This window comes from Equus przewalskii, chromosome 1 (assembly GCF_037783145.1).
Source record: "Equus przewalskii isolate Varuska chromosome 1, EquPr2, whole genome shotgun sequence".
NCBI classification, from domain to species: domain Eukaryota; kingdom Metazoa; phylum Chordata; class Mammalia; order Perissodactyla; family Equidae; genus Equus; species Equus przewalskii.
The window spans coordinates 78,114,922-78,130,215 of record NC_091831.1 but is presented as its reverse complement, the minus strand read 5'-3'; the positions used below and the strand labels follow the sequence as shown (position 1 = coordinate 78,130,215).

Genomic DNA, 15,294 nt, shown 5'->3' with positions numbered 1-15,294 from the left:
ATAGGTCCTCAATAACTGTTAGTGAAATTAGATGTATTCCCACCTGGAGAGCTTTCCCCTCGTCTCCATCAATAGAGAGAGGAGATCACACGTCTCTGGCTGACCGTGGCCTGTCACGATCGTGGTGGGATGCAGGGAGAATGCGGTGGAGAAGGTAAAGCCCCTGTGCCTGGGCTGGGCACCGCCACCCTTTCAGCTGCAGAGGAAGGGAAGGCTGGCGCCATCTCACAGCGGCAGTCCAGCCCAGGAGGACTAATTACGTTATTCCCTTCCACAGCCCTCCTCCCCAGTAAACCCTCAAAGATTTTTTTAAAATTAATGAAAAAAATTACAGAGAAGAAAGCATGTTCACACAAGTAAATTTCAAGTTCCTCCCTATCCTTAGACCGGAAATGGCCCCTGTCGCAAACATTAAAGTTTCACTCTCTAGCTCTGTTGGAAGGCTATTCTTCGCTACACAGAGCAAATGGAGGAAGGTGGAAGCCCCGCTTTCCAGGAGGTTTATGTACACAATTCGTCCTGTGCGGAGCGCCAGGTAAACACCAGGTGGACTCTCTGGCTCTATTCGCCTTTCCTGGGAGTACGTGAGGCCAGAGACTAGCACCCAGTCGTTGCCAATGCCTCCTAAACCCAAACCTGTGGGTTCCCAGGGGACCGGCGGTCTTTTCCCATTTGAGTAACCAGTAAAGACAAACGTGGGATTATCTGTCACGAAAAACGAGCTTCCGGGTCTATAGAGACCCGCGGCTCCCTCTGCGCGGGGATCTGCAATCGCGTCAATTCCGGACTCGGCGGTGGATTCCAAATGCACGCAGCCGGGTAAACTGGTCTGGAGCCGCGCTCGGATTTCTTCTGCAACCTGTTCTCGGAAGCATAGGGACTCTCCCGGAGCTGCAACCCCCATCCCTCGCGTCAGGCCCTAAAGCACCAGAAGCTCTTCAGCTGCCGCTCCAGCTTTTTGCAGACGGCTGGACTCCCTGAGCTTTAACCTTGGCTTAATTGAAACTCCCGAAAACACCTTGTAGCCCTTGGCTGGCTCCGCCTCCCGGGCCACGTGGGTGCAGCACACCCAAGGCCCAGAGCGCCAGCGGGAGAGGCGGCCACCGCCCTGCGGTCAGGGCGGGCGCAGAGGAGGCGTGGCAGGCCACTGTGGTGGGCGGGTCCAGTAGGGGAGGGGCGTGAGGGGCCACTGTGGTGGGTGGGCCAAGGGGGAGCGGGGCGGGCGGACCCGGCCCAGAGGGGGCGTGGTGGGCCACTGTGGTGGGCGGGCCCAGCAGGGGAGGGGCGTGACGGGCCACTGTGGTGGGCGGGTCCAGGAGAGGAGGGGCGTGGCGGGCCACTGTGGTGGGCGGGTCCTGGAGGGGCGGGGCGGCTGGGCCGGGCTCGGAGGGGGCGTGGCGGGCCGCCGTGGTGGGTGGGTCCTGGAGGGGCGGGGAGGGGCGGGGAGGGGCGGGGAGGGGCGGGGAGGGGCGGGGAGGGGCGGGGAGGGGCGGGGGCGGGCTCAGGCTGTGGCTAGGCCGAACGTGCTGCAGGCCGTCCGCAGGCCCAGCGCGCCACCATGGTGCGACAGCGCCCGCGGTCGCGGGGACCGCTGCAGCAGCAGAGGCGTCCGAGGAGGAACGGAGGCTGAGGTCGGGCCCCAGCGTAGTCGGCCCGCGAACGCCCGCCAACCCCGAGCCGCGACTCCTCCTCCCTGCCTTCCTGGGCGCGGGCGGCGACCCCGCTGGACGATGCGCGCCCCCGGCCGCCCCGGAGGTTGAACCCGCCGCTCCGCGCTCGCCCTCCCGGCCGCCCCCATGGCGTGGCCGGGCGCCGAGGGCGCGGCTGACAGGCCGGTGTCCCCGGCCCGGGGCGGCCCCGCCGGCTCCGCGTCCTCGTCGTCCGCCTCCTCCGGCTGCTCGGCCTCCGCCTCGGCCTCGGCGGGAGCGGGGCTGTGGGCCGCGCTGTACGACTACGAGGCGCGCGGCGAGGACGAGCTGAGCCTGCGACGCGGCCAGCTGGTGGAGGTGCTGTCGCAGGACGCCGCCGTGTCGGGCGACGAGGGCTGGTGGGCCGGCCAGGTGCAGCGGCGCCTCGGCATCTTCCCCGCCAACTACGTGGCGCCGTGCCGCCCGGCCTCCCGCCCCGCGCCGCTGCCCGCCGCGCCTCAGCCGCCCCGGCCCGGCTCGCCCGTGCACGTCGACTTCGAGCGGCTGGAGCTCAAGGAGCTCATCGGCGCCGGCGGCTTCGGGCAGGTGTACCGCGCCACCTGGCAGGGCCAGGAGGTGGCCGTGAAGGCGGCGCGCCGGGACCCGGAGCAGGACGCGGCGGCGGCGGCCGAGAGCGTGCGGCGGGAGGCGAGGCTCTTCGCCATGCTGCGGCACCCCAACATCATCGAGCTGCGCGGCGTGTGCCTGCGGCAGCCGCACCTCTGCCTGGTGCTCGAGTTCGCCCGCGGCGGAGCGCTCAACCGCGCGCTGGCCGCCGCCAATGCCGCTCCGGACCCGCGCGCGCCCGGGCCGCGCCGCGCGCGCCGCATCCCCCCGCACGTGCTGGTCAACTGGGCCGTGCAGATCGCGCGGGGCATGCTCTACCTGCACGAGGAGGCCGTCGTGCCCATCCTGCACCGGGACCTCAAGTCCAGCAACAGTAAGTGGACGGGGGGCGGGAGGAGAGGGACGCCGCTGTGCCCCGCGCAGCCCACCTCCGTGCCAGCCCTGGGCGGCCTCCACCGGGCATACTGCCAGGTGGAAGGAGGCGGGGGTCAGCCTCCTGGTGCCACAGCCTCATGCACAGGTCTTCAGGGCCCAGAGATCCAGCTAGACCTTGGTTACTTGCTTTGGGGCAGGTGACACTTACCTTGATTCGTTGCTTTGGGGTGCCTTTTAAAAAAACTTGCTTGCAGACTAAGCGCTTGTGAAATATCTGAATCTTCTGGAAACCTCACGGTGCTGTTGACCTTTAGGTACAGTAAGTGGTTCATTTGGGTAGAACTTTGCAAACCAAGGCGTTCCTCAGATTATGAGGAATGCGTGACCCTTCTTCCCCCCAAGTGGCCTTCGTCGAACTCCCTGTTTCCTTCACACTTAAAAGTGGTGTGTTGAGGTCGCTTGTTTCCTGCTTTAAACATGGCTTCGTGTCCTTTGACGTTCCCGAAGACTTTTCATTCAGATGTCTCTGCACATGAGATCTGATTTTATTATTGGTTCAGTGGTTTGAATGTTGGGGAATAGTCTCCAGACGGGAAACACTAGTTCTCGCCATTATGCACATTTGGGTTGATTAAGAGCAGGTTCATTGTCCTTGCACAGGTATTTGGAATCCTGAGGACCTGGCTTATATCATTTACTTTGTTTATAAATCAGGGTGGACTTTCCAGATGTCAGTAAACAACTGAGAAATGAACTAAACTCAAATCCTATGAAATTTCACCTGTTATCTTCAAAGAGCTAATCGAATTGCTGTTTGAAGTTGGTTCTTCAACATTGAAGATCGCTTCATATTCTTAGAATGAGATGAAATATGAAAGATTAAAAGATGCAGCCAGAACTGGCATTGGCCTACCATGGCTGCATGTCTTTCAACCTTGTAAAACCTGCTAGGACAGGAGCTAACTCAGACGCAAGCATTGTCCTTCTCCAAGTCTGCAGAAAGAAGAGTGACAAGACGAAATGATACATTGGTTGTATGTTTGTGTAGATTTTTTTTCTATTCAAAATCCTTCAGCACTGAAATTTACTTGAAAATGACTAATGTAGCAGTTTCCTTATGGGAATTATAAGTAATTTGAGTGTTGGTAACCACATTTAAGAACTGAATACTTTTCTTTTAGACTTTATTTTTTGACTCCTGCTAATCCTCGTGTCTTATAATTTAGATTGCAACTGCTTAAGTGACAGGAGCAAATTGTAAGAAAATATGGCATAGAAAAGTGGTGGTGGTAGTGTGTATTCTTAGGCTTTTGACAGAGGCCACATGAAGGACTCCAGAATTATTTACTTTTGGACTGTTATGGTAAAGACATAGCGCAATTTTCAAAGTACATATTTTTGTAAATGCTTCAAATCTGACACAGTCTTTACTACCATTTAGTGTTTATTTCCTAAAATATGCTTTTATTGAAAGAAATGTTTAGCCTCCTGCCATAGAACAAGCCCTGTGTGTCCTGTCCGTGCGCCCCATAAGCTCTCTCCCCAGTGACATCCTGCAGGCCTGTGTCTGCCGGGAGTTTTCGGCAGAACCAGGCGTTTTAAGGACAGCAATAGCATCATTGCTCGCTCTGCCTCTTGTCAGTTGGAGCAGGTCTGTGCTCTGCTTGGAACTTGGCATCTGACAAACTCGTTCTGTTGCAGGACATCAGATCACCAACACAGGCAAATGGTTTGGGCTGGATTGGTCCTTAGACCAAAAAGTTAAATGCCTGTAACTATTATTTTCGCAGTATGCTTAGTCTGTTTTGTTGGATTGTAATAATGATTGCCATCCCTGTGAGCTGATGACAGGGTAGAGCTTGTTTGCTAGTGATTGTAAAAGCATAGAAGGGGAAATTAATCCGTGTTCCAGTTGTAAAATTTTTAATATAAATTAACAATGTAAAGAACTAATACTATTAAATAGGAAAAAGAAATAGCATGACCTTGGAATAATAACTGTGGTTAAATAATTTTTACTGATACCAGAAAAACGTGTACAGTGGAACTGTAGACTACTTTGTAGATAGTAGATATTATGTAATTTGAAGGTAATTATATGCTGCAACTTAGTTTTTGAAAGACTTTTCACCCTCGGAATAAATTGCCCAACTTCCTGGAGCATTTTAATTCCTATAATTGTCAGGCAAGGTTGCCTTTGCTTTAAATTGTTACACTTTAACAAAAACTTAATTGGCTAGGTCACTAGCCTAGCCAAATATTTGTTACAATATTACCATTATCATAGTTATTTAATTACCGTAACATGAACATTTTGAAAGGGCCTAAAATGTGCAAATCACAGCATTTAGCACATTGCTTTCTCCTGGCTCTCTGGTGTGGTTTATTCAAAACATAAATGCAGATACCTTGGAATTCTCTTATGATAAATGAAGCCATAACTTCTTGTTCAGACTTTTGAATACAGTAGATACTCTATTACAGTATGTTTTGTTTGACTTTATTGGTTATTTGCTAATGGGCTAGTGAGTTAATGATAATGTAAACAAGGTTTTAAAAATCAATATTGAATTTTAGTTTCATTCTGTAGTCTACTCATGTAACAAAGAACCAGTATAAGACTGCTTGAAGCCAGGTTAGTAGAAATTATTGTTTAAAACAAATGTTTAGATTTGTCAAAGGAAGATATTGCTCTTGAAAGGTTTTCTTTCCTCTTTTCAGATGGGTCTTGATAGCTTTTTTCATAGTTTAAGACAATGTACATGTTGAAATAGTAGCTGATATGTTGTGATGGTACAAACAACTTTGTCCCTTTCTAACAAAGATTGAAGTTGAGCCAAATTAAAAAGTTTTAAGCATCATTTACATTCTTAAAATAAGCGAGTCCCTCTCACTCCCAGGATGCAAAGAAAGGAGAAAACATTGTGCCAAATCTATCTACATGCAACAACTAAAGAGCCATACAAGGAAACTGGGTTATTGTGAAAACAGCGAGTTTTACATACATTCAGAGAAGAAAGAAAAATCGTCGTGAGCTGGACATCATTTATTCAACACATTTTGAGTGCCCACCCTGTGCCAGTCACTTCTGGGCCCCAGGGACACAGTGGCAAACCAGGTGACAATATCCTCACTGGTGTAGGGTTTAGGCTAGTAGGAGAGAGAGGTGGCAGTCATGCAATGGCAAATATTAGTAAATGCTATCAAGAAAATAAAGCATGGTGAGGAGTAGAGAGTAACAGGGTGGAGGATGAGCGTGCAACTGTTTGGACGGGATGGTCAGGGAAGCTGCTCTGAGGAAGTAACAAACAGAGACGTGGACGAGGAGGAGGCAGGAGTCAAGCAAAGATCCACGAAAGGGAAGATGAGGCAGAAATGAGCCTCGCTCATTGGAGGAGTGGGAAGAAGGCTGGAAGGTTGAGAAGGAGAGTAGAGAGTGAGGTAGAGGTGGGTGAGGTGGGCCTTGCAGGCTGCGACCACGTGGAGGTTCCTCGCTGAGTGCCGTCCACCTGGAGCCTTGGAGCATACTGTGCAGAGGAGCCGTGTGGTCAGATTTCTGTGTTTACAAGATTATTCCGGCTGCCCTGGAGGATGGACTAATAGTTGCCGCAAGTGAAGGCCGTCGAGGTTGTCCAGGCCAGTGAAGGCAGTGGCTTGGCCAAGGGTGGTAGCAGTGGAAGTGGTTTTCAGGGAAGTTAACCAGGGAGGAATGAAGATAAAATAGTACGATATGTGAATTGCTGAGGATGGTTTGGATTATTAGAATTTAGTCTAAGTGTTTTGTTTCTTCTGGCATAGTTCAGGATTGAAAGAAGATTGTGTGGCATAATTTATGATTCCTTTTTTTTTTAATATTGCTACTGTGTTCTGCCTTTTTTTTTTTTTTTTTTGGTGAGGAAGATTGTCCCTGAGCTAAGATCTGTGCCAGTCTTCCTCTATTTTTTTTTTTTTTGAGGAAGATTAGCCCTGAGCTAACATCTGCTGCCAATCCTCCTGCTTTTGCTGAGGAAGACTGGCCCTGAGCTAACATCCATGCCCATCTTCCCCTATATGTGGGACACCTGCCACAGCATGGCTTGACAAGCGATGGGTAGGTCTGCACCTGGGATCCAAACTGGTGAACCCCGGGCCACCAAAGCAGAACGTGTGAACTTAACTGCTCTGCCACTGGGCTGGCCCCAGTCTTCCTCTGTTTTGTATGTGGGATGCCGCCACAGCATGGCTTGATGAGTGGTATGTGGGTCCATGCCTGGGATCTGAACCCGTGAACCCCTGCCACCAAAGCAGAGTGTGCGAACTTAACCGCTACACCACCAGGCCGGCCCCTACATTCTGCCATTTTTTTAAAGTGGAAAATAAATGTTCCATGAGAAACTGAGCTCTAAATTTTGGTAGCTGTCTACTTTTATACTTTTATTTCAATGACTAAGCATCTTTTTATCCTGATTTTTTTTCTCAGCCGTCTGGGAATAATAATTATCTCTGTTATTATCTATAGTGACATCTACAATCTATAAATAGACATAGTTATATGTATTGTGAAATGCAATTTGGAGCTCTAACTAAAAAAAAAACTACAAAAGGAATCTAAAGTTTTTTTAGCTTTTTCATTAGTACAAGGTAAATAAAGGATCTATTTGAGAAAATTATAGCAAAACTCCAAATAAGGTGCTTAAAAAGCTTAGGAGAATGATTCGGAGGAGCTGTTCATTATGCTCTTATCAGTTAAAAAAGTGAGTCTTCTTCCTTCTCTGGTCTGTCCTTTTACTCCAGACACGCAGCTTCGTGCTGTGACCCCTTCTTGTTCAAGGGGAACACACAGGTGAGTCCTGAGATCCCAGTGGTGGCAGAGGGCTGGTCTGCTTCTGAAACAGAATCAGCTAAAGGATGTATTTTTAGAAGAACAGCAATCACAAAGGGTCACCACATCTTCCCCTATCCTACTTGCATATTAAAAAATAAATAGGCCACTACTCATTTCTTATAGTTGTGAGGCGCAGTTGTTTAGTTCTGGATTATGCAAACTGGCTCTTCACTGTACACATGGGCTGGTTTTTGTGGTCGTTGTCAAGTATATCAAAGCATGGTAAGGGAGGAGGAGAGGGGAGAAGACCCCCTCCGCCTGTTTCAGAAGGTCGTCTGTAGCCCTGCTTTCTCGCACTGAAGTGTACGTGCTGAACTTTTCTAGAATAGTGCAGTTACCGAAGGAGCATTCGCTTTAAAATCAGACCTGGGTTTGCATACTGGTGTCATCATTTACCAGCTGTATGACCTTGGGCAAGTTATATAACCTCATTGAGCTTGAATTTCTTGATTTCTGATACTGTCTGCTGGATTCTTCTCTTGGACATGGGCAGGAGTTCTGGAGGGAAAGTGTGTTTAATGTTTCTTTAACCCTCCAAAGGCACTTGGGTAAATACTGGCATGAAAGCATAGGGCTTTTTAAGGGAACAGTGAGTAGTGAGGCGTGGCTAGAATGAAAGATAGACAAGGGGTTTTGTGGGAAGGAAACAGGTGTTTAGCATGTGGCCAGTGAGTGAGTGCCTTGAATGCCATGCTAAGATGTGTGGCCTGCCTGAGGGCAAGAGTGAGCCATTGAAGGCTGGAGGAGGAAAGTGATCTGATCTGCTGAAAGATAAACATCTAGAAAGGAAAAAAATAGAAGCTTTATGACTGTACTGTCATAGATTATCAGTAGGGCAATAATAAAAAATAAAATACTTAGACACTGGTTTGACGTAAATTGTTTATCATTTATGACTGGTACCTAGTTTTTATCGTCACTGTTTATTTAGTGAGTTAATTTAGGGCACCTTCTCCCTCTGATTCTCCAGAGTTAGAAAATAATGACCAGAATTACTATGTTAGGCTGATGATTTTAACTCCAGCTGTCAGTGTGACTGTCCCCACAGCCTCTATGGTACTTGAGGGGCTCCCAAAAGGTGGAAACAGCTCAATGAAAGAATTTTAGGGGACAGAAGACAGGTCACCTGCCTTCTCAGAGAGTTGAATCCAGGGCCTCTAATCCCAGAATGTGAGCTTTCATCTTCTTTATTTGTTCTCTAGATTAACAGTTCTCAAATGTTTGTTATAAGGACCCCAAAGAGCTTTTATGTGGGTTATAGCTATTGATATTTACCATATTAGAAATTTAAAATGATAAATTTAAAAATATTTAATAATATAAAAATAACAATTGACCCATTATATGTTAACATAGCATTTTTAATGAGGGGGGGAAATCCCTTATTTTCCAAAACAAAATTTAGCAAGGAGAGTGGCATTGCTTTACACTTTTGAAGCTCATTCTGATGCCAGACTTCATGGAAGACAGACAGATGTGCATATCTGCTTCTTCGTTTGATCTGTTGCCATCTTAGAGATGCCCAGGGTTCCCCGGACCATACTTTGAAAACTCCTAGGCTAGATGATCAGTTCTGTGGATTACGAATAGCACTCTAGAGCAGTTGTTCCATGCCTAACATAGCATCAGAAGCTCCCCATGAGCTTTTAAAAAATAAAATTTCCTGTCTCACTTTTGGATATTCTGATTCAGTTGGCCTTACCTGGGAATAAGCAATGGATTTTTTTCTAACATTTTATTTTGAAAATCTTGAAATACGCAGAGTTGAAGGAACTTTAAGTGAACACTTACATGCTTACCACCTGCATTCTATCATTAATGTCTTACTAGCTTGCTTTAATGCAAATCTACCCCTCAACCCGTCTGAGCTTTTTCTGCAGCACTGTATCTTTTAAAAAGCTCCTGGATGGTTCAGATGAGTTTTTGCTATTCAAAGATCCAGATTTGAAGTTTCCTTCTTATTGTTATCTGGATTGATACCTAAATTCTTCCATGGCCACAGACTATATCCCAACCCCAGTTAACTGTCTGATGACATTGGATGGTTGGTCATGGAAGGCGCCAGGTGAGAGTATGGGTGGCTCATTCTGGGCTTGTGCCTCTGGGGAAAGGAATATCTCTAAGCATTTGTCCCTATGATGTCAGGGGACAAATAGTGCTATTGTGGTATCTGAGGTTTGAGCTTGACTGCTGCCCACCAGCTGTGGGCTCACCATCTGACTTTCTGAGTAGGGTGTGTGGGGATTGAGTGAGACAGTGTATGCCTGGGGTTGGCACACTTTTTCTCTAAAGGTCCAGATAATAAATATTTTTGGCTTTGCAGGCCATAAGGTCCCTGTTGCAGCTATTCAACTCTGCTGTTGTAGCCGAAAGCATCCGAAGGCAATGTATAAACAAATGAGTGTGTCTGTGCTCCAATAAAACTTTATTTGCAAAATAGGCATTGGGCCACATTTTGCCCATGGCATATAGTTTGCTGACTCCCAGTATATGTCAAAGTGTTTAATAAACTGTAAGACGTGTTCTAAATGTAAGCTGGTGACTATACACATTTTTAGATATTGTTTAGAAACACTTTGAGTGCCTTAATTATTTCCTACTTTTTATGCGTGTGAACTCATTGATCCCTAAAAGTTCTCTCCAACTCTTTATAACCTAAGAACATTATTACTCATTCTGCAAAATACAGTGCCTTGTATTCACGTATTTATTCATCTTGGTTGGAGGTGAGGGTCTTTTTAATTTGGCTCACTTGCTTGAGTCAGGCCAGCCAGCAGTATGAGGAAACAGTCCTGAGCTTTGTTCTCCGTAGGAGTGCTGCCATCTGCGTGCTTTGGCAGGTCTGCTTGTAACTTGGGTTGATAAGTGGAGGGTCAAGGAGGAGGCACGAAGTACTAAATTGCTACTGTAACTGTTTCACTACCAGGACGCAGTGCTAGTGCATTTTCAAAGCTATTGAAAAAAGAGCAAATGACAAGCCATTTGGGGCAGTACCTGGACTGCATATAGGATGTTTGAGTTGTTACTGGCTTAATATGATTTTAAGGACTTTATTTCAGGTTTTCTGCAAATGCTGAATCAAATAATATCAAATGTATTCCTTTGTTTATTAGTATGTTTGTGTTGACTATTGAGGAAGAGTCCTCCTTCGGCTTGCTTTACTACTTACTTTGACTGTTAAAATACTAAGGTGATAGAAATATAGAACTAGATTTTCACACACAATGAGATGTAAGAAGTTTTCTCATTAAAAGTAAGTATTGTATATGTCCATGAAAACGTTTCCCCAGTGGCTTGTGTTTTGGGCATAAGAGCAATGTGAAGCTCTATTTTAGCTGACCACGTCTGTATTTTCTTTACAGAAGTCCATCTCTTGTATTTAGTAAGCTAGCTCATTCATTCAGACAGCAGTTATTTATTGATTGTACACTATGTGCCGGGAACTCTCCTAGACTGTTGGCATTCAGTAATGAGCAAAGCAGACACAAAGTCCTCCCCTTGTGGACTTTACATTCCAGTAGACAACAGAGACATTAAACAATAAATAATAAAAGATGTGGTATGTTGGAGATTGGAACATGCTTCGTAGAAAAACGAAAACTAAAGTTGAAAAGGAGGGTGACTGTGTTCGGGCGAGCAGTTGGAGTTTTAGATTGTGTGGCTAAGCAGGCCTTCCAGAAAAGGTGGCTTATCAGCAAAATCTGAAGAGGCGAGGAAGAGCACTGTTGCAGAGGGAACAGAAATTGCAAATCCCTGAAGCCGGAGGCCAGCGTGACGGGAGAGGAGGGAAGAAGAATATAATAGGACATGAGGGAGAAGGGACATCAGGTCCCGCAAGGCCTTCAGCTCTCCTGTGACACCGGAGAGTTTTGAACGGAGACCTGGGATCTGACTGACATTTTCATGGGGTTACCCTGCTCTGGTTTTGAGAATAGGCTGAAGGGTAGGCAGGGTGGAGATCAGTACTGGGGAGTCATCAGCGTATACGTGGTATGTAAAGCCCTGAGATTAGGGAGGTTATCTGGAGAGTGCGTGTTGATAGAAAAGACCAGCGAGGTCTAAGGACCGAGTCCTGGAGGTCTTCAGTAATTAGAGGTCAGGGAGAGAAGGAGGAACCAGAAAAAGGAGCAGCTAGGAAAGGAAGAACCAGGGCGTGGGGTGGTGCTCTGGAGGCCAGCGAAGACGTGTTTCAAGGAACAATGATCAACTGTCAAATGCTGCTAATGGGCCACTATTCAAATAACTGTTTGTTCTAATTATTTGTAGAACAGTCTTCATTTCCTAATACTGTGTTAAGAGGGCAGAGATCAGTTGGTTTTCTATAATCGGCAGCTGACTTCAAATGAAAAAGCGTCTAATAATTCTTCTTCATATTCCTTCTTCCCCTTACAGTATTTATTTACTCAGTCATTTAACAAATATTTACTGAGCATATAAAAATGCTAGTTCTGTGCAGTAAAAATAAATAATTAAATAGGATTAATTAGGTGCAAATTCTGTCCCCCAGTTGCTTATAATTTAATTAGGTAGGTGAGACTAACAAGTAAGATAAGGCAGTATTTAAGTGTCATGGGAGTGGCAAACTTAAGTTCAGTAGAAATGCCAAGGACTTCTAGCCCAGGCTGTGAGGGAAGGCACCCAAGGGGAGGTGTGATTTATAAACTCATATAATATTAGAGCAGGAAGAGAGTGACGAAGTTGTTCCCCTTTCTAATAGAAGGAGAAATTGAGATTCCAGAGGCTAAGGGACCTGTAAGTGGTCTCACAGTTAATGCCGCTGTGAGAATCCCGTGCCCGTGCCCTGGCGTTAGCGTGGCAAGTGGAGCGCCGAGTGTGGTTTTTATGGAGGGTGGAAGGCGCTCCATCAGCAGGTGCAAGGAGGTCTGTCGACTGAAAGATGCCGTGGTGTGGTTTGTAGATGTGGCTTTTAGTACACAGAATTGTTGGAATGTAGGGTTTGTTTAGAAGAATACAAGAAGAGCTGAAAAGATCATTTAATGGGATTGAGAAGGGACATGAAGGCCAGGATAAAAGTCTGGACTTGACTCCATAGACTAGTGAGTGAGTGAGTGGTCTATGTGTGTGGAAGGGGCGGGCAGGTGGGAAAGGGCGGGGAGAATAGATGGAAAGCAATGTGAGAAAATTCAGTGCTATTTGGTAAACTTACCATTTATTGCCTGTAAATGGTTGATTGTTTTCAGAGTGGAAATTCGTGGAGTAACCTTACTGACTGAGAGAAGTGGCATTTGTTAATATGTTCTTTCACGTTGCTTTTCTCAACTTGTTTTCTTTCTTAGGACTTTTTTTGATAATATATTCCTAGTTAAAGATTAATTGAAACTAGCCCATTTGACTCAAATGGAATTTGGACACAGCAGTCTCATAAATGTTGAGAAAATAGAATGGAGGCATTGTAATTGCTTTAAAAAAATATACATTATATGCTACAATTCTGAAAATACCAATGTGAAACTTCAAAGGAGGTGGAAAAATCAAGCGCCTCATGGTTGAATAAGTAGACTAAGTACAAGGTTGTAAGGGCTGATTGTTAAAGACTGGGGCTAACAAGGGTCAAAAATCTTTACTGAAGTCACACAAAAGGGGGCTCAAACACTGGTCGCTATGTTACTAACAAGAATTTACCATTTCTATGGCCAAAAAGTTTATTTGCCTGGTTTGTACCTAATAATTTCTGGTGGTGAGCTGGTGCACCATAGCTCTTCCTGGTGCCTGGCGGGAAGCGGAAGTTGGCCTCCAACCTCGTGTCCTTAGGCTGAAACCTGGCCAGGTGCCCCATTGTTACCTGTCGGGACACCAACTATTTTTGGTTTCGGTCACTTTGCCCAAAAGATAAGGAATTCCAGGAATTCTGCTGAACACCTCTGAAATAGAATCCAAAACAATGGGCCTTTCATGGAACTCTAAACTTTTGACATTGAGTGTTATTTTAACTGGTTTAACTGTTAGTTCAAAACCAGGAGGCACTCAGCTCCTGCGCAAACTTTGCACTTGGGGTCGGGGGAGGTCTTCTAAACCGTCAGTACAAAGGCGCTGATGGAACATTCTGCCATGACGTTGCTTTATAAATGCAATAAATTTTAAATATTTAGTTTTTAGTTGTGTTTTCACTTATTTTAGACTGCCTTTCTTTGGCCTTTGCTTTTCAAGGGCTGCCAGAACTTACTCGGGGCCTGGGGATGGGGATTCGTTTTAATCAGTACTTCCTCATGCCTTCCTTTCTGGATGTTTGTAAGAATGAGGAGATAATGTATGTAAAAGTGTCTTAGAAAACAAAGTTTCATAGGACTGCTGGCCATCTTGGTCATTAATTTGGAGTCTCTTTTGGTAGTAAGAATAATCATTGTTTACAAGTGAAATTAGTAGTATGATCGGGCAAAAACATAATACAGTTTATGAAGTAGCTAATTAATTGATCTATTCTTTTGTTTTTGTGGTTTAAGTATAAAGGGCCTTAAAGGATTAGATATTTATTTTTCTTGATGTTCATGAGGAGTAAGGACTGAGGAATAATACACCTTAAGCTGACATGGAAGGAAGGCAGTTCAAAAATTAGTCTCTTAAGCAATATATAAAATGAAATTTTATATATTAAATTTATATATTAAATTTTATATTATAAATTATATATATAAATTTTGTATATTAAAATTTCTGGTTGTTTTGCCTTCTTTTTGTAACTGACAGCTTTATCGGTAGCACAGAAGACTGAGGGGATAGTCATGCAGATGGCATCTGAAACCCAGCTCTATATGTGTAGCATCTGATCTTGGATAACATTTCTACACTGTAAACTGGAGATGGTAATCCCCACTTCATAGGGGATCAAATGAGACAGTAAATGTGTGGAAACAGCTACACATAGAAGAGGTTCAGTAAGTGGTAGGCAATATTCTTATTATTAGAATTGGTGCTAATTATCATTAATAAAAACTATTCCATTGGACATTTGATGTACAAGATAGCATGGTAGGTGGTATTGGGGGATACAGGGAAAGATATCAAGTGCAGTTCCTGGGAATAAGTAGTTTGTACATAATTTAGGGTAAAAAGATAACTGACAAAACAGTATGAAATATGGACAATGAATGATTGAGAAGGTGAAATAGTTGCTATTTTGTAGGATGCTTTGGAAGGTTTTCCTAAGGAAGCTGGAGCTTGAGAATACATACAGTATAGATGGACAGAAAGAATAAGAGGCTGTTCCAACCCCGAGTGAGTCTCGCCCCGACTTCCTCCATCCTTCACTATGTAGGACACAGAGCACTGAGATTAAGAGAGGAAAACGGTAGAATTTTGACTTTGCTAGTTACCAACTGTGTAGCCGTGGGCATTTGACCACCTTAAACCTGGTCTGTCATCTACGTAGTGGATATAAAAATAGAGCAAGGAGTCCTTGCTCTCTTAATCTCACAGTTACAAGATCACCTGCGGAGAGAAACATTACAACACAACCAATATTTATTTAGTATTGGCGACTCACATGATAAGTCCCGTTCAGATATCTCTTCATGTTTAAACCTTCATGTTGTTTCTCTCCAGTTGCAGTAACTCTTTGACTTTTATGACTGTCTAATATTGTAGACATTTGATGATGTGATGCATATAAAACATGAATCTGTTGCAAAGTGAAATTTCAAGCCTTGCAAAAGATAAAGAATTTCCTGATGTCCATGAAAGTGATTTTGAAGATTTGCTAAAAACGTGTTCAAACCCATTGATAAAGGGGTATGTGTGGGGGGTTGTGTGTGGGGGGTGTAATGGTCATGAAATGCATATTAC

The 15,294-nt window shown here is 45.4% G+C and overlaps 1 protein-coding gene across 1 annotated transcript in view; it reads left to right on the top strand.

The window, feature by feature from the left end:
- The first annotated feature begins 1,477 nt into the window (after positions 1–1,477).
- MAP3K21 (mitogen-activated protein kinase kinase kinase 21) overlaps positions 1,478–15,294 on the top strand; it is a 56,011-nt gene continuing 42,194 nt past the window's right edge. Inside the window, exon 1 of the mRNA XM_008527499.2 lies at positions 1,478–2,628. Within this exon, the coding sequence (XP_008525721.2) occupies positions 1,797–2,628 (832 nt within the window). The 5' untranslated portion in view covers positions 1,478–1,796. The remainder of the gene's footprint in view (positions 2,629–15,294) is intronic.